The sequence below is a fragment of the Labrus bergylta genome, chromosome 3, assembly GCF_963930695.1.
Source record: "Labrus bergylta chromosome 3, fLabBer1.1, whole genome shotgun sequence".
In the NCBI taxonomy this organism is placed as follows: domain Eukaryota; kingdom Metazoa; phylum Chordata; class Actinopteri; order Labriformes; family Labridae; genus Labrus; species Labrus bergylta.
Window position 1 is genome coordinate 19,154,495 of NC_089197.1, and position 23,410 is coordinate 19,177,904.

General features: G+C 37.2%; 1 protein-coding gene across 1 annotated transcript in view; it reads left to right on the top strand.

Moving 5' to 3' along the window:
- Positions 1–20,622, top strand: part of mettl15 (methyltransferase 15, mitochondrial 12S rRNA N4-cytidine) — a 49,975-nt gene extending 29,353 nt beyond the window's left edge. Inside the window, exons 4-6 of the mRNA XM_020632545.3 lie at positions 10,107–10,298; positions 12,200–12,378; positions 16,633–20,622. Of these exons, the coding sequence (XP_020488201.1) occupies positions 10,107–10,298; positions 12,200–12,378; positions 16,633–17,057 (796 nt within the window). The 3' untranslated portion in view covers positions 17,058–20,622. The remainder of the gene's footprint in view (positions 1–10,106; positions 10,299–12,199; positions 12,379–16,632) is intronic.
- The last annotated feature ends 2,788 nt before the right edge of the window (positions 20,623–23,410 follow it).

Consider the following 23,410-nt stretch of genomic DNA (forward strand, 5'->3'; position numbering starts at 1 on the left):
GGCAATGATTTGGGTACTTTGCAAACACAATAACATGCTATTCTGTCTAAATCCCCATTCCTGATGATTTTCAAATTTGACCTTTTTTCTGGAAGAGGCTTTCTTTTTTGTTTAGCTTTTCCATCCCATCGACTCTAATTTTAGTATGTACAGTAGCTGCTTTAGTGGGAACTAGACGCTGCTTAGTATGTTTGTTATATTGAAGAAATGTGCTTTTATTGAAAAAATAAAATACAGCTGGTTTGAATGATGCATGTTCTCATCTGAAGTTGTTGCTGTCTGTCGTTAGTATTTTTGATGTACCTAGTTGGGAATTAGAGCCAAACACTAAAGCCTTCCTTAAAGGTGCTGCTGTTTAAGATACTAGGAAAATGAATTCTTCGTAAATACATGAGAAGCACACGGCCAAAGTTGGTAAGAAATTAGTTCAAATCCTGCCAGTTCTGAATAGTCAACTTTTTCTAAAGGCCATTTAAATAGTGAAAGCAACCTTTAAGTAATTTATTTTGTTGAAGTTGTCAGGGTCAAACTTAGGACTGGGATACCAATACAACCCCATGAAGGGCTAAATAAGGACTGTGTTCTCCCTCTGAGTGTGTACTGTGACTGAGAGAGGAATGATATTTTAATAATGTCAACAACCTGATTAATGTTTTATATCTTTCTAAATCTACACGTAACACTGAGCTCATCAGCACAGTTAGCTTCTAGTTGCATAAGTGCATGCTTTCCTACAATATCTCCCTTAATGTAGAATTATGTGGTTGGATAATTTGTTGATGACAAAACACAGCCAGTTTTTTTTATTGTTTAGCGCAACAAAAGTCTGACGTTCACTCTATTCTAACAACATGATTAATAACCTCAATCAATCAATCAACTACACATCATAGGCAATATCCACGGTAACCAAGATTTCCATATTTGGAAACTTGCTCATACGGGATGAAACATTCTGTATCTCTTCAGAAACCAGCCTTTGAACCAGGAAGTAAATGTGTTAAAGTGAAGGAACAGCAGGGAAGCATTTAGCAGTTATTGATGACATTTCAAGGAGACGATGGCAGGGCTATCAACAAAATAGCAGCTGTGTAGTCACAAATTCACAAATTACCTGTAGCTTTATAGTAAATAAATCTGTCCCTGGGAGGTTTTGACAACCTCCTCTAGATCAGTTTAGGCAGCAGAATTGATATATTTAAGAAATCTCATATTTAAAGATCAGCCTGTGTTTGTTTGTCGGTTCTGCATTGGTAGCCTCTTTCTCTGTCTTCTTTTTTGGACTGTAGATATTTTCATCACTGCTCCCCTGCTGAAAGCAATCAATCAGCATCTTGTCTAAGGCTTCAGTGACGCAGGTAAAGGAACTGAGCGGGTCAACACGAGGGAATATTTCAGGTTTGATTTGTGAAAAGGCAGCATCGTGTTGAACGGGCGTGCGCTCAAAGCGGTGCTGCTGTGAAGGTTCCTGATGTCCTCTCTGACTGTACTCTTAGCCTAAGATGGATAAGAACGAGTGAATGCAGGGAAAAACTGAATGACGGGAGGGTTTATGAGGATTTGTGGTAGATAAATATTATTATATACATATTTTTATGTAAAAAATATATTTATAGGGCTTATTGAAAAGCAGTTAAAAAACAAAAAGCAATAGAGTCTAAAGGAAGGCCACCTTTTGAGATATGAAAGAAGCAGTGTATGAAAATTACAGTAAGTTACCTTGTACTATTGTTTTTTTTTGTCATAGCTTTAATTCATTTATTTTATTTAATCATGGAAACCACTTCAACATTTAAGGCTTTATATGAGATTTTTCACTCTTAAATGTAATTGAAATCAAGTATATCCTCTGAAAATAACTCTGTGAGTCATGACTGTCTACAATGGGTGTAACACCCGAGTCCCGCTGTCTGTGATGCTTTCCGAGTTTTCCCGAGTCCTGTCTTCAGTTTGTTTACATCGCCCGGATGGCCGGCTCACGTATTAAAGTTGTTTAATTGAGGGACTAGAGAAAAGCACGTAACATAACCTACTGTATTCACTGCTTAACTGCGTTTCTGCAGTGTGAAGATACGAGCATGATAAAGATCGCTAGCATTAGCATGCTAACACAACGATGCAGCTCGAGTTGTTTTGGTTTCATGCTGGTGCTCAAGGGCGACATCTGCTGGATCAAAAAATCGCATATTAAGCCTTTAAAACGTATTTCTTTGTGTCATTGGTCAAGACAGGCAACCACACAGTTAACACATTTTCTGAACAACAATGAGCAGCCATACATACAAATATCATACAAGATACGGATGGCTGTGGCTCAGTTGGTAGTTGTTGTGTCTCAACCGGCAGGTTGAGGGTCCGATCCCCAGCTCCTGCAGTAACATGTCCGATGTGTCCTTGGGAAGACACTTAACCCCGAATTGCTCCTGCTGCTTCGTCTGCGACATATGAATGTACATGAATGGAATTAGCTACTTGTGATGGTCTCACTACACAACAACCACTGCCATCATCATATGAATGGTTGTGAATGGGTGGGTGTGACAATGTAAAAGCATTTTGAGTAGTCAGAAGACTAGAAAAGCGCTATACAAGCTCAAGTCCATTTACCATACATGACTGTAAACATTAAGAGACAGAAGATCGCTCACATTCAGATATGTATCAGGCAGAACATCATAGACTTGTAGATAAGAATACGCCAGTGTTTGCTTTGTCTAAATGAGGACGAAGAAGAACATCCAACATGTACAGCCAGAAAAAAGGGGTGAGGGAGGGCTTTACAATTGGAGTTGAACCTCTAAGCTCCATGAAATGCAGTGTCCAGAGCATGTCCACTTTGAGAAGAGGCGAGCATATTTTAAACGTCATTGTTGTCCAAAACAACCTTAGATGTGGCAGCAACCAGTCTCTATAAAGACCGAAAAGAAAGGCAGGATTTAAATCTGCGATAAAAACCTAAAATACCTTATTGTTTTACAAGGACAGAACTACAGATTAACCCCCAGTATTACTTGTTTTGAGAATGTATTTATATCATTTAAACCAGGTTTGATTTAAAAAAACAAATGTTTTAGCATAGTGAGCCTTTAACGAACATTTCACAACATTTACATGTTTTCACTGGACCTCACTGGCGATGTTCTTCACAACTTACTCCTCTATCAATTAAACAGAATTTTAAATTCAGACTAGTCAACTTAAAGTTAAGAAAAACACACCCTGCTCAGGATGGTGGTTATATGCCAGTCTACCTGCACTGCTCCTAAAGGAGAGGTCATCTGTCCTCTGTGCTAGTTGCCTAGCTGCTATCAGGTCATAAACCCCAAAACCAACTATATATTTTATTTTCATAATTAGTTTTTGCTGGTGATGGGGCTGAGAAGTTATCAACAAAGCGTTCAACCAAAAATTAACTTTGAGTTATGAGTTATGATTTATGAGTTATTTCCATATAATAGTTGAGCAATGATAATAAGGTCGCGTTTGTTCTGTTAATCTGCCAAAGTTTGTGACGTTCCATCACGTTTACACGTCTACAGGTCTAGTTTACCAGTCAATGGACCAAGATTAAAAAACTGCAAGCATAGCTTAAAAATGTGCTAAGTGGTTAAATGTAAGTAAGACTATTTTTACACTAAAAACTTTTAGTTTTACCCAGCATGGAGTTTATTCACTAAGTAGATCTGGAAAGGGAAGGTGTAGTCCAGCGGGTGACTTGAGATAAGAACTTTACCTCACGATGGACTTACAATAGTATCATCAGCTCTGGCTCTCAATCATTGTCATTGGCATTTCACATGTCCAGTGATTCATCGGCAGCTTTGAACCATCTCTGTTTTGGGAAAATCATACCAAGTGAGAAGCCAGAATAACACAAATTTGCATGATGTCAATGTTGTGGGGTGCTACAACTATAAATAGCTCTTATCTCTTAAGCAATTATGAGCCCACACTTAGACCTCAGCACATACACTACTGAAACTTGTCCTCTTTAATAATATAAGACCTTACATAAGGCATTTATATCTCCAACTCTGTGTCTAAGTCACATAAAGAAGTTAATAATTTAGAAATGTTATGTAACTGTTTTGCATATTTTTAAAACCTTCAGTTGCTTACAAAAAAAACATGTAGGAGAAGCCGCAGTGTGTAGTAGAAGGTGTGTTCATCACCTGTGTGTGGGCGGCCACACTGACTTCAGAAACGTATTTCTTCAGAATTAAAAGTTGAAGTGAATCCTGTAAAACATTCCAAAATGATAGAAATGCAGCCATAATTGTCGTAATTTGCTGTGCGACTTACAAGGGGAGTTGTAGACTTTAAATCAGCATTTTATTTCAAATGATTCTCTTTGTACAACTCATTGTCAACCCTTTTTAATTTTCGTTTTTTTGTGAATCAGCTGTTAAGGTAAGATATATTGCGTCACGGCAATAATTTAAAAAAATCTTATTGTTTGATTTGAGGTTTGATGTGAAGAAAAATAAATTGTTACGCTTTACGCTTTAAATTGTTAATTTTTTGGACGTAGCCATTTGGTCAACTGCCCTTTTGAAGCCTTGAGTTTGGCGTTTGTCACAGTGTTGGTATTCCAAGACCCAAAGTGATTACATTTAAAAAAAAAAAAAAAAAAAGAGGTTGACATCTAAGTGCAGTAAGGGGTTGGCTAATGCTAAAGTAGTTTGTTAACAGTTGTGTTTTTATTAGCATGAAGAAGTTGAGGGTTTTTTTGAGGTACAGAGCAGATTAACCACTCCAGGTGAACTACACATAATTTGTAGCATAAAAAGTTGTTCCTCTCATGACTACGGTTCGACATCTTATCGAGAAGCTGGTGGCAATCATGACTCCAACACAAATTCTGCCACTGATAGATAAATGTTGGACAAACAATAAACAAGTATTAATATGCCAGGCAGGGTGACCACACACAGAGAGACCTGCGTATTAGTGCTAACATTGCAATCACGTCATATGAGAATCGCAACCATTAGAAAAATCTGGACCCCAGACTTCTCAAATGGTCTGTTTGTATATTAAACATCACAGCAAGCCATATTATGTGTCTGATATTTACATCAAAAAGTCCACAAACATGGTCCAGAGGTTAGGTTCAGTGATTGAATTAGCTGAGGTGGCGCTTAGTTGACAGCTAGCAGCATCCACCTCAGAGCAACCCTGACCCAATGATGCATAACTTTAGCCTCAGTATCATTTAAAAGAAGCAGTTTTATAATACAAATATATATTTTATTTTTTTGTAGCAGGCTGTACAAATATATAATTCTACTGTAAAGTATGGAATTTGGGCTTGATGGGATTTGATTGTCTTTTAGATGGTAATTTCTTATGCTCTTCATAGACACAACTTCACTACATACAGTAGCCAACATTTGCATAAACTCCTACATAAGCTGCTTCCAAATAAAGCTTGAAGGACCAACTCAGTGTAAATGCTGAACTGTTGCCTGCCTGCTCTTGGACCTCTTTTGCCAGTTAGTATGGTGGCTGGCACTGACAGCACCACAAAAAATGTGTCTTGTCTGCAGTTACATAGAAAAGGTACTTTACATTTACCAGCTCACATTCTTTTAATTCTTTATGAGACTATTAAAATGAGGAATTGTTTTATGCAGCCCTCACTTGGGTAATGTTCATTGGAAATGTTGTGGCTTCACTTGCTGGCACTACCAACCAGTCAGTGTAGCTCTGTCTCCTCTCTCCTCCGCCTGTAGCCATTCTCCACCTCAGCTGAGACTGTGAGCCACCACCAGATGAGACATATTCTTTTAACTCTAGGATTGCTAACTAACAATGACGGGAATGATAAGTCGCAATGATGGATATATAAAATACCTCGTTTTTGTATCTTCACTGAAAATATGTCTTTATGTAATACGCTTTGTAGTTTGCAATAATATTGAAGTTGAGGATAGCAAACAGACAGCTTTGTATTCTTGAAATAAAGGAATACGAAGCACAACTGGATGTTGAGCTAAGTGATGAAGGTCAAGTTAAATGAGCATGTTTCAATTTCGTAAGTTTGTGGCAGAAATTTGATGATTAAAAAGTGAATAAACTGGGTGCTGAATCCAAAAAACGAAAAGGTATAAAGAGGTTTAAAAAAAATTATCCGCACACCAAGGTCTAAGGAAGGGCATGTTGAAACGTCACTTGCTCAATCCTTTAACAAGAGCTCCTTGGTGTGCTGATCTTTTATGATTAAAAATTGTATCCCATTTCAACGGCTTACCCTTGCTGTTCACTATACTGTTACAGTTACTTCATCTGCTACTCTACAACGTTATTAGATTTGTCAAATGAGAAATATATGCTCACCAAAAGACAGCGTGAAAGTTTGTGCCATTACATTTCCATAAAAGATCAAAATCGAAAGGAATGATTAAAGACAGCAATGGAAGTATGGTTTCAAGAAAAAGTATATTTTGTCTCAAGTTACTCAACAAAAAATATTTTGGCTGGCTTTTTTTTAGTTGTTGTTGTTGTTGTTGTTGTTGTTGTTAACCGGCCAATGACACCACACTAAAGTCCATGTTGGCTGCTAGCTTTGAGGCAACATCAAAAACCATTAGCACAACACTGATTGGCCGGTGACCTCCCTTTATCCAGAGTGGACAAACTGGTGTTGGACCAATGACAGTAACAGAAAACTATATCAACCAACACTCTGCTTTATATATTGAAATGATGAATAAGAGATGTTGGGTGGTTTGTTATTTAGGAGGCAGTTGGAGAAAGGGATAGTGCAGGTGATGGGTGAGAACAACAAAGCCTTCATTATGGATTTTTTTTAACAAATCAATCAATGAGCAGGATTGTGAATAACAACAGCAAAGCAAAGGGAGGTCCGGGTAGTGTGGGTGAGATGCTCCCTTGCCGTTTTGTCCTCGGTGAGTATTTGAAACAGAGGACTTCGCCAATTTATTCTTTCCTGGAATGCCTTTAGCTAATCTTAAGAAAGACGGAGTCCTTGTTGTGTTTAAGAGAAGAGCTACATTTGAAATGTGTCACCAAGCTGACAATAATTGTGTCAACATCTCCAGTATATTGGAACCTGCTTATGCACTTGTACACTTACCCACACTTCATTGTGGGTAAAATAATAAGCAAAGTAAACAATGTGATTCTGTTTTGGTACAAAAAACTTACTTCAAACTTTAGAGTAACAATAGAGCAACATCTAGGTTGAATCTATTGGCAAAATATACGTATACAGGCTTCACAAACAAAAAAGGAGGAAAGGTTTATGTGATGAGCATCGAGTATCTTTTGTGGACTTGTTTACGAGAGGCAAACACGTAAATCCACAAGCGTTGTACTCCAGATGGAGGTCTAGTGTTGATAGCAGTGACTCAATCTATGTGCACAAGTTTCTAGATGGTTCAAATAAGGATGAAACATCCTAAAAGGAACGTTTGAAAATGTATCACATACATTTAAAAGCAGAGACTGTTTTTATTGTTATAAGAAGAAGACCATGAGAGCAACATAACCAGTAAATACTGGCTAATGTTAGAGGTGAAAACTGAAAACTGGCAGTGTAACTTGTTATTGATAGATAGTCACAGATGTTCACATAAAAGAATAATGAATTAAAGATTTACATTTTTCTGTTTTTTTTTTTTTGCTAAGGTCAAGCAGCTGATTAATGCAATTATGATAATAATGACTGCAATCAGCGCTGGCTTTTGATTTGTCTAATGTTTAAAAATAAATTTGCTTGGTAAAAAGTAGTGTTGTAGTGTTTCTCTTTTTGCATATTTGGGTGGCCTTTTTCAAAGTTTTCTAATCACTTTATTTTTGTTCCCTGTCTCTTTCCAACATATGAACTTATTCAACGTAAATATATAATCCAAAAAACGTAAACAAAAGCATGAGACCTACGTATGTGTCACTGTCATTATAAGTGATTGGCTAGATTTTGGCAAAAATGATTATGTTTGTTTTATAAATCAATGTCTTTTTTTAAAGTTAGTGAACTCAAAAAGTATGAATTGACTGAGTGAGTGACAAAGTGCATCAACAGCAGTAGTAGCAGTATGTCAGGAACCTGCTATTCATATAGTTATTTCTAAGACATCCCTTCATTGGTCCCATTACATTGTCTTTTAAAAGCGATTTAAAAGCATGTGGGGACATTGGTTTAACTTGGTTGTTAAATCGCGTGTCTCATGTACAGAGGCTATAGCCCTCAGAGTGGTGCCACCACATGTTTCTGACTCCAAAATAAAAACATCTTTAAAGAGATGATTTGATTTTAAAAGTGGTTCTGTGATGGATAAAACGTTTCGATAAGTTTTTTTAAAGAGTGATATTTTTTTTTTTTTTTTTTACTGGAAATCAGTTTTTTATATCTAAAGGAGCAGATTGGTGAAGAAGGCTGCAGAAAAACTGCCTCTCTTGATGTATAGATGCTAACTCCTGTTGCACTCCTCTGCCATCATCTTTGTTCACACAAGTTAAAAAAGGTCACATGAAAAATGCATGAATGTGGCTGGAGGTTCTCACAACTCGTGCATGAGGAATTGACTGAATATTCATAGTTGTGCTCGCTGGGTGACAGGGAAAGATCTCAATAGGCAAGCTAAAGGAGTTAGTTGGCTTCCAAGGAAATGCTTGATTCAATACTGATAGGTTGACTGGAAAGCTACTTCAGCTCCTGTGGGTTTCCATCGGATCTTATGTATATCTCACCACAAACATGTCTCGCTAAAACAACCTCTGTTTTGACTCTCGTTGAGAGGGAAGGTTGTTTATCTACAGTCTATATGTGATGCTGGAAACAGAATGAAAAACAGGTAATACTTTCCTTAAATTAAACAGGGGACCAACGCTTTCCGTATGAGAAGTGGTCTTAAGGGTAAAAAGAGCAGTGTATCCTGCACCTCCATGACTTTAGTTGTGGTACACACTAAGTTGTTCTTGTGCAAATTTCTAATCTGCCAGATCCTCTAGTAGAGCTGCTCAGTGGCCCATCTATCCGGTTTTTCTTGAACTTAGAAGCAGATGGTAAAATAAGAAATATATATTTACAAAACTTAGGAGAATATTTTAATTGGAATCAATGCCACATCCAAAATGAATGATGAAAAACAAAAATGTTCTGTACTAGTAGTTTGTTAGCCCAAAATAAAGAGGATGGGAAACAAACTGATAAACACTAGAAGTAACATTATGTTCCTGATTAGCATGACGAGTCAATCAGTGGTGAGAGACAGACAGGTGGGGCAAAACACAAAAAACTGTGATATGGAGTTAATGGAGAATCATGAGAACACCTTAGACCTGTGTTATATGTGAAGAGGAAATACATATGATTGCTGATCTGTAAGACTAAAGAGTATAAATAAAGTTTAAAAAAAATATATCTGAATGTATGTCATTTCCCAGATAAACTTGTCTCATCCCATCAAAACTTATTGAATTAGAATAGATTCTGAAACCCCCTGAACTCACCAATATTTCCAAAACCTTGACTTAACTTTAACTTTCCTGAGAGGTATTATCATAGAGGAGTGCGATACTAATATTTCAACCATTTGACTTTGCTGAAAATTATTTTTAAGGACGCATTTTTTCAAGACTTGGACATTTCAGTGTTCAAGAAATCAAACCTTTGTTGCGTTTGAAGAATACTAGGGTTGAAAAAAACCAAAGAAACCACAAATTTAATCCTTGCAACCTTAATTTTAATTGGTTATTCATTAGAAATACCTTACCCTAATACAATGTGTGTGTATATTATGTACTTTTTAATGTAGTATTCTCCTTAACCTCCAAAATGTATTCAACTCATATCATCTTTTAAATGTTTTTAATACCAAAACAGAGAGTGAAAAAAGACCAAGTCATTTCATGTAAACGATAGAAATTCAACTTCTAACTAGATTGAGTTATACTTTCTGCATTACATGTTTTTATTTGAATGACAATGAAATAAATATGAAAAAATGAATGAAACATAATCATGTGGCTTTATTTCATAAAATACTGGCAGTTAAAGACAGATTTGTTTTAACACAGTTTTGCTATTGTTATTTATAAAACAAATCTAATTGTAATATTCTCCTCCTAATCCTTTTCAGTGGTCGTGTGAAACCCTTACTTGGCAGATTCAGCAAGCTTGAAGCCCTGCTGTCTGAAATGAACATGAAGCCAGGCAGCGTGGATGCTGTCCTGCTGGACGCTGGGTGCTCCTCCATGCAGATGGATCAGGCCGACAGAGGCTTTTCCCTCAGTAAGGACGGGCCTCTGGATATGAGAATGGATGGAGAGAGGTAAGAGAACTTAAACATACTGAAGGTCTGGAGGGTTAATGAAAGAGTTACATTAATTATCTTGCATTAACATATTTGGATTAGAAACCTCACACTTCATTTTCTGTATTAACAAGGTTTGGAGGAGCTGGATAATCTGAGTCACTGTTTCCTTTAGATAACTTCTTACTCCTTTGAGCTGTCATATGAAAGTGTAGCTAATAACCAGAAGTCAGCCCAATTGGTCAGCCAATAAACGGGCTAGTATGGACCTCAAAATATGTTTATTAACTGAATAAATTCAAAAATCTGTTTCAGATACATTAAATGTGTGATTTTTTTAAAAAACCCTTGTTTTTACTGCGAAACTTCTTCAGGTTTCTATAAATATAAATGTTCTTTTTTAGGGACAAAAGAAAAAAGGAAAGCAGCGTTTTATACCTTTATAAACTCAGAGGGGTGCGAGGTGTTGTGTGTGACAACATACCACAGTCATTAATATACTTACATTCAACTTTGGTTTCTCAAAACCACGTAGTAATATTATTATTATTATTATTATTATTATTATTAATAATAATAACTGTATTTATAAAGCACCTACAATTCACTTAGCAGATGCTTTTATCCAAAGCATCAGAGCCTTTAACAACAGACAAAGCATTGGCAGGAACTCAGGTCAATAATACATTAAACATCAGCAGAAAGGCCAAACAAAGAGATTTTCACAGAAAGGAAATATAAATATATGTATATACATAAATGCTAATACAAGTAATAAGAAGCTAAGAAAATATACAACAGGCCGGTCTCAAAAGACATTTAAGACATTGAAGTCATACAGTTTAAGAAGGTCAACAAGCAAAGACGATCTATCTGTCCCTAATTCCAAACATGACACCTATCATTGACATAACTTATCAATTGTAGAAACACATTGACAAATCCCATAAACAACTTGTGCTGTTGGTTCAATAGACTAGGAAAAAAAGCAACCATTATATTAATAATGATTATTTATGTGTTTGATGCATGCACACTTTTTTTAAATATTAAAAGCCACTTAATTAAATCTGTTCTCCCTTTTATAATTTAGTGTACCGCTTTTTATTTTTATCTAGACTACATTTGCTTTGATTCATTTGGTGAGAAATGAGGGTTAAATCAACTTTGAGGGCGGACCAATTTGCGCACATTACAGATGTGTTGTTACTGACAGATAAGCAACAACAAATGGAAGTACAAAAAGACAATTGTGACTTTATTTAAAAATGTGTCCACTTTTCATGAGAGCACTATGTTGTATTCTCATCCTAAAAAAAGTAAATGACGCAAGTGTTTTGATAAATTCAGATCTGCTGTTATATCAGAATGAGATCTTTATCTTGATCGTTTAAGCCAGAGACATTTCATAAATATTCTCAATAAAGTCCATAAGAATACACATTTCTTGCTTCCCTATAAATAAACACATTTTTGGCTGCCATGAAATTTAGTGGCTCATTTTCTTTCTGTTGGAATCAGCCGGTATTATAAGCCCATATTACTGAATGTTGAGTGTGAGTGTGTAATCCAAAACCCTTCTGCAGACATGTTAAGCCCATTCATAAAGGCTTCTCTCATATCAATCAAGCTTGCGTCGCTCTGTCTCTCACTCAAGCAATGTAATGCTTCCTTAATGATTTCAGAAATGTATATAAATCACTTCACAATAACAGCTTAATGTGCTAAGCAAGCAGCTAAAATAACCCTAGTATATGCTTTTGCAGAAGCTGCATCTCTCCTCTCATTCCCTCACAGTCCTTCTGTTCACAACTGTCAGCCATAAAGATTTTCAGCTGTATCTCAGAGTTGTCAGGATTCGCCACTGTCAGCAAGGACATGACGTCAAGCAGCTTAATTGGTCTTCTCTTTGTGCGTAGGTACCCCGACATGCCCTGCGCTGCTGACGTTGTGAATACCTTAGATCAACAGGCTCTTGCATCCATCCTCACTGCATATGGGGAAGAAAGACACGCCTGGAAAATAGCTTCAGCCATTGTGGAGGCACGTCGTGTCAACCCCATCACCCGGACGCAGCAGCTGGCCAGCGTGGTGGCAGGTATATCTCGACACTCTCCTGATCAATTCCCTGCAGAATTTTGGAGGGAAAAATAAAGCACGAGTGGAGTTATTGAGGCTGTCTCCCTGTGGAACTTGCGTGTCTCAGAAAATTACATGGACTGTGACCTCAGTCATCTTCCTCTCTCCTGCCTCTGTTTGGTGATTTTTTTGCACATTCCTTTTAAGATTGAGGGAAAAAAAAAGAGAGAGCTTGAGGTCCAGGAACAGACTGTGGCTAATGCCTTGAAAATAAACAGCATCTCACACACAGTATCCCATCTTTCTCTCCCTCAATATTGCCTTTTATTGCTTTCTCCCCCCCCCCCCCCCCCCACATATTCCCCCATTGCTCTGCTCACAAACATGCACACACCTCAATGCAAACACCAAGATCTGCTCACACACACACGACACCCTCATGCAAAAATATAGGGTTACTTTGTTTATCCACGCTGTTTTCTTGAGCGTTTTTTTATAGACGTTTGCCTTCAGATTTAGCCTGCTGAATGATTGAGATGTCGTTTCAGTAGTTGTTGCACAGAGCAGTATGTGCGTCAGTGTCACCCTGGGAGAACAGGTGTGAGTAAGAGCAGCTGTTTCATCTTTTTTTTTTTTTTTTTTAAGCAGAGCAAGTCACCACGCATGTTTATTTAGAACAATAAGAGATGTCTTGATTTTTTAAAAAGTACATTGGGGTTATTATAACAGTTATGACAGTGATACTGACGGGTGGGGAGTGGTAGGTGGGGTTAATGTAGGGACAAGGTGGTATCAGGACATAATGTGAGAAACATCTTGTTCCTACATTTTCTTCCTGAAGCGAGTCTTAATATAAACTAAATTAGAGTTGTTCTGATACTGACACCAGTGCCTGTATCTGAAGGGTCTCCGTGACAGACAAAACTGTGGTTACAATCAGTCATGCATGATTCCCTAATTTCCACCCCATTCTCATAAATTGGTTGATTAGTTCCTAATGTGAGAACTATGGCACTGCTCTAACAATTTGCAAATCTGCACGTTTCTATTTTGATGCATACAGAGATTAAGTCATGAACCTATAGGGTTTGCTGTATTCTGTCATATGCTATGATATTCGAAGTATTGTAATTATATTCGAATAATATTGTTAGTGACCTAAAGATCACATCATTTTATATTTGATTTAAATGTTTTAATAACGTCAAACATTTACAGAACAATGCTATCGCCATGAAGAGGTTGTTTTTTTTTTAAAGTTTTGTTTAGTTTTTTTTAGAGGTGTTTAAGAGGCTGAATTTATAGTAGCGGCTCACCCATTCCAACCCAACCTTTAAGTTAATGGAAACGTTGTTAATTGTGTTGAACGCTGACAGCAGGAACCAAGTCTGAAAAGGCATCTGTTTTAGCTCAATTACAGCAACAACAGCACCAAATACATTCAAGTCAACACCACGGCTTAATGATCCTGTATTAACGCGTGTGCTTGTGCGTGTGCGTGTGCATGTGTGCGTGTGCGTGTGTGTGCGTGTGTGGGCGCGCGTGTGTGTGTGTGTGGCTAGGGGGAAGGACATTGTGGTTTTAAATCAAATGCCAACAAGCTGTTTAACCTAAATTTCCACCAACACATCACTTCTAATTTAAAATGCATTAAGAACAAGTTTACCTGTTGAAAAGTACTAAAAGATAGACACAGAAGATGTGATTAGATGAACCAAAGGCTTGTCTATGCCTCAAGCCACATTTCCTTTATTTTATTCTTTTTTTACTTTCTTTAACAGAAAATCTTTGTGATGCTGTTTGTTCAGCGGTGAAAAAAATGCACTTGTTTATTTTTCTTCTTCTTAATGACCTAATTCCCCCTTCATGCACACATCATCTCATATCTTCTTCTCTCCATGGATCTGTCTGTAGTACATTTAAAAGGTGAATTAGAAGGAGAGTACATGGCTTGGTGAGACCAGACCAGGGCTGGTCCTTGCTGTGCAGGCATTGTATTGATTGCAGTGTGAGTCACACCTCGGGCTGTTTAGTGCAGGAGGAGAGAAATGCCACATCACTCACTTCTCTATTTATTGCAGTTTCTCTTTACGTCTATATAAGTGTCTAACTGTTCTTTAGCCTTCTGTGACGTAGTTATGTGTTGATCAGTCTTGGCTCTCCAAAGTCTTAACATGTATTTATATAAAGCTCATTTTGATGTATTTAAGTCGTGCAGATTATTCTCAATACATTTGCAATTGGAGTTTTGGTCCTTGCCCTTTAGGAAAACATTAATGTATCTTTTTGTGACTTAAATCTGACGTGTTCTGAATTCGTACCTTTCTCCATATTGCTCATTTATTTTGAAGAGGGGTCACCCAAAAAGCAACGTAGGTGTTAAAGTTTTGTAAAAAAAAAAAAAAAAATAGTCTGCTTATAACAGGAAGGGATCTACATCCGTATTTTTGGTGACACATCAGCCATATCAACATGGTCTCCACCCTCCATCTGCCCTGCACAGAGCTTCTGATGGACCTGTCACTGAGTCCTGCTGGACCTCTTTTTCCATTGGTTCATGATTGATCTTTCCTGTGCTCTGAATTCTATTTAATCACTTCTTTGAATTAACAACACACAAACTGAAGAGAGGCAGAAAATGTAAGCTATGGCTAATATACACACTTGTTATAATCCAATTTAATCACATTAGGCTACTTTGTTTTTACTCAAAGAGCTTCTTTTTTTTTCTTCTGACCCATGGATATCCCGACATTTGTTGTGATAATCGCACTGCTTACACCTGTGGGTTGTTGAGTCATTGGTGGCGTTAGAGTCTTCAGTGTCACAAGACTCAAGGTATGGTTTGGTGGTGTGTTAGCTGATAAGTGGTGTGGCAGTGACTCAGATTGACACAGATGGCCTCCTTCACTCCTCCTCCAAATTAACTCAAATGTGTATATTACCACCGAAGGTAGTAGTTCTTCTTGTCCTTTGGGTGCATGTAGACTGTGTGGTCTCCTGAAGAGTTGACCTTTTTCATTTCACTGAGCTTGTGAGTGTTGGGTTGTGTACTATGTATTACATCCCCCTTTCTTTTGTCATTGACCTATGAAAACCATTCATGATTAAGGTTCGGGAGACATCAAAGTTATGGGTAAGGTTAGACACAAAAAAAAACAATACAAGTTGTTGGTCTGAAGCCAGTCATGAACTCTGATCAGTGGCATGAGTGTAATAACCAAACCTATCTCAACTAGCATGTAATGAACTAACCTCTCCAGTGAAGCCATTTAGCCACATCCCATAGATATCAGGGTAAGCTGAATACACATACCCTGCATGCAAACTGGCTGAAGACACTGTGTCAGTGTACCTTATCAGGCAACATGGTTCTTTGGCTTCTCAAAACATCTTCACCGACTTGCTTGAATTTGCCTCTGAACAGACGCACGTTGTCTAACAGGGGTAGGCTAAACGGCACTAAATGTGGCTTTGACAACATTGTAACTGCATGCAGAGACCTTTGTTGGACGCCAAAGCGCACCAAACCAAATTCCTGCATTTTGTTACTTTAAAAGCTTGACATTCAAAGCACTGGGGATATTGATCGTTTCCTTAAGAAAAGAATAATTACTACCAAGCTACCGAACTATTAACCAAAAAAAATAACTTCCAAGGGGTCCACCATTTCTGACTAGAAAATGAACTGTGCAAAGAAAAAGTCTGAGAGAGAAAGCTGTATCTGAAATGCATTCAGGCTGGCGGCACGGTGACTCGAGACAATACGGCAAATGATGAAAATACTGGATGAAAATATGTCGATATTGTGGAATCTTGTTTTACTGAATTTTTATTTTCAGAAAACACAAGGATGAATTAATTAATCAATGACCCTGGATGACAACTGTGAAGAGACTAGAGGGACCACATGGTTTATTCAGTCTTACATTCAGAGTTAAACACAAATTTGTCAGTTTGTAGCCACACAAGACATTTAATCTACACCTTTTGGTCTTCTGAATTCATGGTTGTGTTGATGTCTCATTTCATGTTTTTTTTTTTTGAGACTTTAAGACCTCAACATTTTTGTTTTTTGACATTTTGTGAAATGTTAATTTTATATCTGACTACATACACACTGCATTTATCTGGTATGATGTCCTGTATTTTTTTTTTTACTGCATATGTAACAGTCAAAAAAGCGGATCGCAATGTAACTTTTTTTTCAATATGATACAAATCAACTTGTTTTTATAAGATCCCCTCACTCTGACATTTCCTTTGCCTCTAGGATCACTTCCTGCAGCTGTTGTCTATGCACGTAAAGACCGGCTCCACCGACCTGCACATGTGGCCACTAAGACATTCCAAGCTCTGCGTATCTTAGTGAACGATGAACTGAACGAACTCCACGCAGGGCTGTGTGCCGCCCGGGCAGCACTAAGACCTGGAGGACGTCTCTGCGTGATCACCTTTCATTCTCTAGAAGACAGACTGGTCAAACGTTTCCTTCAAGGAGAAGACTTGTCTAATCTGGACCAGTATCACTTTAGCCCGAGGAAGGGGGGGAAGGGAAAGATGTTGGATGAAAAAAGAGATGGTGGGAGTTTGTATTGGCGTCCTCTGCGAAGAAAAGTGATCACCCCAGAGAGGGAAGATGTCAAAGACAATCCTAGAGGACGCTCTGCTAAACTCAGGGCAGCTCTCAGGTGTTAATTTATGTACGAGAATCTTTTTTTCTTTAAATGTTTGAGTTGTTTTGTTTTTTTTGACATCCAGAGTATTTTTTAACTATTACTACTATTATTATTCAACAATAGTTACGTAAAGGCATTAGATTAAGTTACATAGATAAACTTGTACTGTATTTATGTCTTTTTATTCTTGCCTTTAAATGTACTTCTGTTCCAGTCATATGCTCCAAACATCAGCTGCCTATGGCAGTGGCTGGTGGCTGGTTTTTATTTAAAAAAAAGTATGATTGTATAGTAACGGGTGGAGAAAATGACCCCACTTCTCATTTGATCATTTAGCTTCTTTAACATATAACTAACGATTTAAAATTGGTGATACTGGGACACTGGTGGTGCGGTGGTTGGTGTGCACGCCCCATGTATAGAGGCTGTAGTCCTCCAAGCGGGCGGCCCAGGTTCAAATCCTACCTGTGGCTCCTTTCCCGCAATTCATTCCCCACTCTCTCTCTCTCCCTGATTTCCGACTCTATCCACTATCCTATCCCTCCAATAAAGGCACAAATAGCCAAAAAATAAAACTTAAAAAAAAACAATACTAAGGGTGTTGCTACCTGTGTAAGCATTACCTCATATGTAGAAAACAAAGTAGAAGCCGTGCATACAGTTTTCTTGCCATGGCTTTTTGCGACCCCTGTCCCTGGCTAGGCATCACGCTGGTTATGGCTGCTTCTTCTAGTCTATGAACTTCTATAAACATAATCATCAATTAATTGATGAATCCCCCTCAACATATTACCACTTGTTTATTTTTCTCTTAGGTGGCTGAAAAATACATTACTGGAACCTTAAAGAATGTAGCACCGTACTGGGGTAGAGTAAGAATTGCATAGAAAACCTGACTTTGTTAGATTGGGATTAAACTGGCAATAAACACATCTCATGCTTTCTGAGTCGCTGGCACTAAAACATTTCCTAAAAACAATTTAAAACCACAAATGTGCACACAACGTTACATGTTTTTTCTGAGAGGCGTTACATCATGTTATTTTAAAAACATTTGACATCTTAACAAAATGTGTGCTTTTCCCCTTTGTTCATTAGAACGTACATCAAACTGAAGAGGATTCTCATAATCATTTGTTTTATCTTTAGTTTAATAAAGCACATGATAAAAAGTGTTCATCTTTTTTCTATGAAGAAATCTACAGTGAAAATATTTCAACTCTTGAATCTGTGTTTTTGAGATGCATGGGTTCATATAAGTATTAGAGTTTAGCATCTCATTGGGCTTCTAAAATGTCTAAACAAGACAGAAAGACCTTTTCCCATTGACGTCTGTATTTCCCCTGAACCTCCCTCGTAGAGCAGCTCAAGTGAAACCTCTACTCTACCATGTGAATCAGTAATGCCACTAAATACTGAATGACGCAGGTGTCAGAAGTGGTGCTGAATGAGCATGCTGGTTGTTCTAAAGCATTCTCTCACCTTCGACAGGAAGCAGATGAGGTTTTGTGATCTTTACTATTTGACTCCGACTAATTGTAATTAGTCCATCAAGATTATTAACACTTTTTTCCCCTCTGTCTTAGTTTAGTACTCTCTAAATATACCCTCCTTGTTACCTTGGAAACTAAATGGCGCATGTAACATTTAACCGTGTCTAAAATTATGTGCTCTTTTAATCTAATGTGAAATGATGCTATATCCAGAGTTTAAATGTCCCTCCCTTTTGACATCAGTGGATGTAAGTTAATGAAAATCACTGTCTCTGTTGAAAGAATATGTCACAGCATTTAATCATTTGGATGCTTAGTTTCTATTTTATTGCCACACGATCTTCACTGAATCACAGTTTAACCACATATCAGGAGGTGGTCATGTTACTCATGACTACATCACACACTGATTCGTAACAGAGTTTATATGAATATAAGATTTACAGAAATGTGGGGGTGGGGGGGGGGGGTACTTTTTAAAGTAAACATTGCCTAATGAATGCTGTTTTTCTGAATGGTATATTCTTGCCATTTTTAAGCCTTTTATGCAGCCATATTTTTATTGTGCTGAACATGTCATGTCAATTTATTTATGTTTATGAACATATTGAATGTCTATGAAAAGGGGGCACTGACATTTTCACATGGCAGCCAGTTTGCTCTTGTTTCAAATTCAACATAGGAAACTCATTTGTAGTTAGAAAGTAAGACTGGTGTAATTTGTCTTAAGGAATATGCCTATTGTTTTCATATCATCGCTTCTAGATATGATGTTAGTATATATTTAAATGGATTCATTCATCTTGATAATTTTGTGGACATATCTTTAAATTGTGTCAACCATCTCACAGTAATTCTACTTTTGGATGTCTGAAGCTGTAACCTTATATGGGTGAAGCACTTAAGTAGTAGCAGATCTATGTTTGGATAGGAGCCAACTATATGTTGTCAGCAACTGTTTGCTAGACAGAGAGTCTACATCTGTTATGTATACAAATCAGTGTCATGTCATCTTTATTGTTTTATAGTGATGTACCCAAATGGAAAGGAATTTGTGGGCTGTACCTTCTAGCAGAATATAAGCAACACTGTGTGATGAAGACTTTGCCATTTTGCCCATGATTGTCAATGATTGTGAGATCTTGGTCAGCATGGGTCAGCGATGGTCTGCACTTTGTCAGCCATGTGTGTTGTGTTTCTGTGTTGTCTGGCCATGGCTGGATAAATCTAAGATGATCCACAGTCTGTTTCACGTTTTCATAATTGTCCATCTACTACAGAAATAACCCCCACCTAACATATGAGCAACATGGATGGAAAAAAAAACTATGGACAGTTTTAATTTTGAGGGAGGTAGGGGCATAATTCAAACTAAAACAACACATTTCATAACCCATTAGCTACCATCTCAACACCAAATGTTGGCATTCATTCACATCGCCGGTGGCGTCATGTTAGCTGAGAATTTCAGCTTTTCTCTTCTGTATCATGCTGGGGGAGCATGTTTAGGCAATATGCGATGAAGAAGAAGAATGTCTGCAGAAATTAAGCTACCTTTGACTTTGGCTATGTGTCTTGGGCTAATGTTAGCTACGGCTAGCAGACAGCTGCTAGTTGAATTTAAATTACAAAGAAATGTTAGCAACAGTTGAGACTGTCTGTCCAACTGTTATCGGTGGCGAGAAGCAGATTTCAATGCGGGGGCAGTTGTAAATCCAATGTAACTAATTTCTCAGTAACCCATGGCTTGTTAGCAACTACACTCTCTAAAGTTGTCTTCCTGATTTTTTTAAATGAAGGCTGGTGTTTGTTCTTAGTATAAGTAAACTACTGACATATTAGGGGAATATTAGACAGGAACAAAAGTGATAAGAAATTATTATCTATGACGGCAAATTCTCCATTTCTAGCAGTCAGCTTGGACAATATGGTCTAGGATGATACGTTGATCTATCCTTATATTGACTACCTGAGGCATTACTATTAACAACTTTTATTGAATCACATCTCAAGACACAGGTGAGATTTTAAAACGTAAGAATGAAGCTTTATGCGTTTGTTAAAAAATAAAGGAAAAGTATCAACATTTTATTTCAATGTAATGGTTATCCTGACTTGAACAATCTCTAACAGAAAGAACCCAGTAAACAGAACATCACTACATACTTTGTTATTTAAGTTTGTTGCAAAGCTTTATACTTTGTCTTCACAGCAGGGATGAATGTACAGCTAAAGGCAAATATAGCCCTAAAGATGACTCTTTTCTTATTTTTTTTGTTGACTCCAATGTGAACCTTTCACCCTGATATGCCAGACGACACTGTCGCTTCTCAAAGCTTTTAATGTCCAGCCCAATTCTTTGAGATGTCAGTCAGAAATTCAGGACCAGACATTGCCAAAATGCATGCAGTAAAGAATCGTAACTAACTGCAGTTTTGAAGACCTGTACTTGACATTCAAATATAAAGCACTTATACACAGACAAGCTGCTCTGCATTAGCTCCACAAAATGAGATGGCGAGTTTCTGCCACCTCCTTCAGTCAAGAGAGAAAAGTAAGATAATGAAAATTGATAATATATATGAAATGATAAAGAGAGCTACATAAACATTAGTGAGAATCAGAAATATTTTATTTATCCTGGGAGGAAATTCCGGATTGATTACCTGGACTATGGAAATTATATTTTTTACTGATGATTATCCAAAGATCAAATACTATATGTCTTAGTAAAATATGTCAGACATCAAAGCCCTACGCCTGAAGAAAGACCTGTTTGTCATCATCAATTTTGCAGACATTTAAAAAATAAAAACATTTTTCACGACACAAGGTGTTTGGGAACGAATAAGTAAGAATACACATACAACACAAGAACAAAGGTGGATTGAGCTTGTGTGATGTTTGTTTCAGTCATCAACTTTAAATCTCACAGTGAAAAGTTTGTGGAGAAAAAGTTAAAGTAAGAGGAGGCAACACCAGGTGAGGAGGAGGAGGATGAGTCACTCACAGATAAAACGATTTTGTAGTAGTACTTTTATTTAGAAACTGTATCAATAAACAATTTTGATAGAAGAAGGCAAAGTATTTGATTGAGGTAGTTACTAAACACAGAGGTGATTTCAGATTAACAGTTTATACAGCAGACCAAACAAGAAATGGTTCCTCTCTAATCATGTTTTTTAAAAGTCTCAAAAGATCACGTCCATATTTTTTGCCTCTAATTTTTTGGGCTTGATCTGCAGTATTTTTGTGTGAAATTTGTCTGTAAGAGATACACTTTCTTCCTGAAAATACTGATTGACGTCTATTGAATCGTTGACAATTATTCCATTTCGGCTCTTATTACCTTTTACATATTTTCCTAGACAAATTAAAATTAGACCAACCTAACAGGTAGGAAAATGTATTCAGCCATCAGATGTTATTAAATAGATGTTAACATGTAGCATCCATTAACCCATCAATGTACACGGTGGAATTTCCTTCACAGCAGTTTTAGGCTACCAGCTGAGCTTAGAACAAATACATTGAAATTCTTGAAATTGGGCAAAGTATGAGGCTTCAGCATCCTTTTCTCTTCAACAAATATTTGTAATTGTTGGTCACAAGGGTAGGCAGGTTACTTACATTTTTAAGAGAAGAACCTAAAACAACAGGTTGGGAAATTCTGATCTTCATAATTATAGACAAATAATCTGGACTCTTTCAATATATGTTCCAGAAGAATTATGATAATATTGTTTCTTCTTGGTCAAGTATTCAAAGTTTTGCGGACATGTGTGACATTTTCCTACAGACTTCTTTAGGGTTTCTGTGTATGTATTGTGTTGTGATAGTTTTGAACGATGCTGTGAAAATGGGGTTATTTCAAATGAACACATTTATTCTCTTTGGCAAAGAAAAGCACAGACAGAAATCTCCATGTAAATCCCAAGTCTGCTGCAGATCCTCTCCCACGGGGAATCATACAAAAGGGTGGGGCGATTGAACAGTTAATCTACTTTAAATAAAACTACTACGTACATAACAAAGCATACCTGGCAAAGAAAAGCACAGACAAAAACACCATGTAACTCCCCAGTCTGCTCCAGATCTGACACAGGCTAAATGAAAGTACAGAAAGTATGTTAGCTTTATGTGCATGTAAACCTTAGTCTGTATAAAGAGCTAACCCTTATTATTTACAGTCTATGATAATTATTCATTTTCAGTGCATGCCAAGTTAGGTTTCATGACTAATAATATATCAATATATACGTTATAAATAAAACAAATCAGTAGACCACCAGCTAGCAAAAGACAATAAAACATTGATGAGAACATAAATATACACAAAATAATACGATAAATAAAAGGATGGCTAGAGATAAAAACTTAGGCAACCCACCTCTCACACAGGGACTCATAAAGGGCAGAGGGGAGGGGGCAAAATGAATAAACAGAAATAACCAAAGAAGAAGAAAACAAAGGAAGAAGGGGCTACAGACTACAAAATAAGTACATCATGGAGTCGTGAAGTGCTCTCAGAAAAAAATAAAACAGACAGTTGTCAGGTAATTTTGTGTAATTGTTACAAGAAAAACAATGACATATTCAGATGCATATTTCACCCGTGGTCCTATGATGCTCTCAATATGAATAAAATGGCTGCTTTTTTCCCACAGCACTGATTGACATGACTTTCATGGCAACACACACACACACACACACACACACACTATTGCTGCCACTTTAACCACTTCTAATACTCATACTACCACGTCAGCATTTCTATCATTATTTCTATGAAGTAAATTACATTTGACTTTTCTGCATTTTGAAAAGCAGCTCTATATGATATCAACATTTTATCGAAAGAAAGATTTGATGTAGGTGT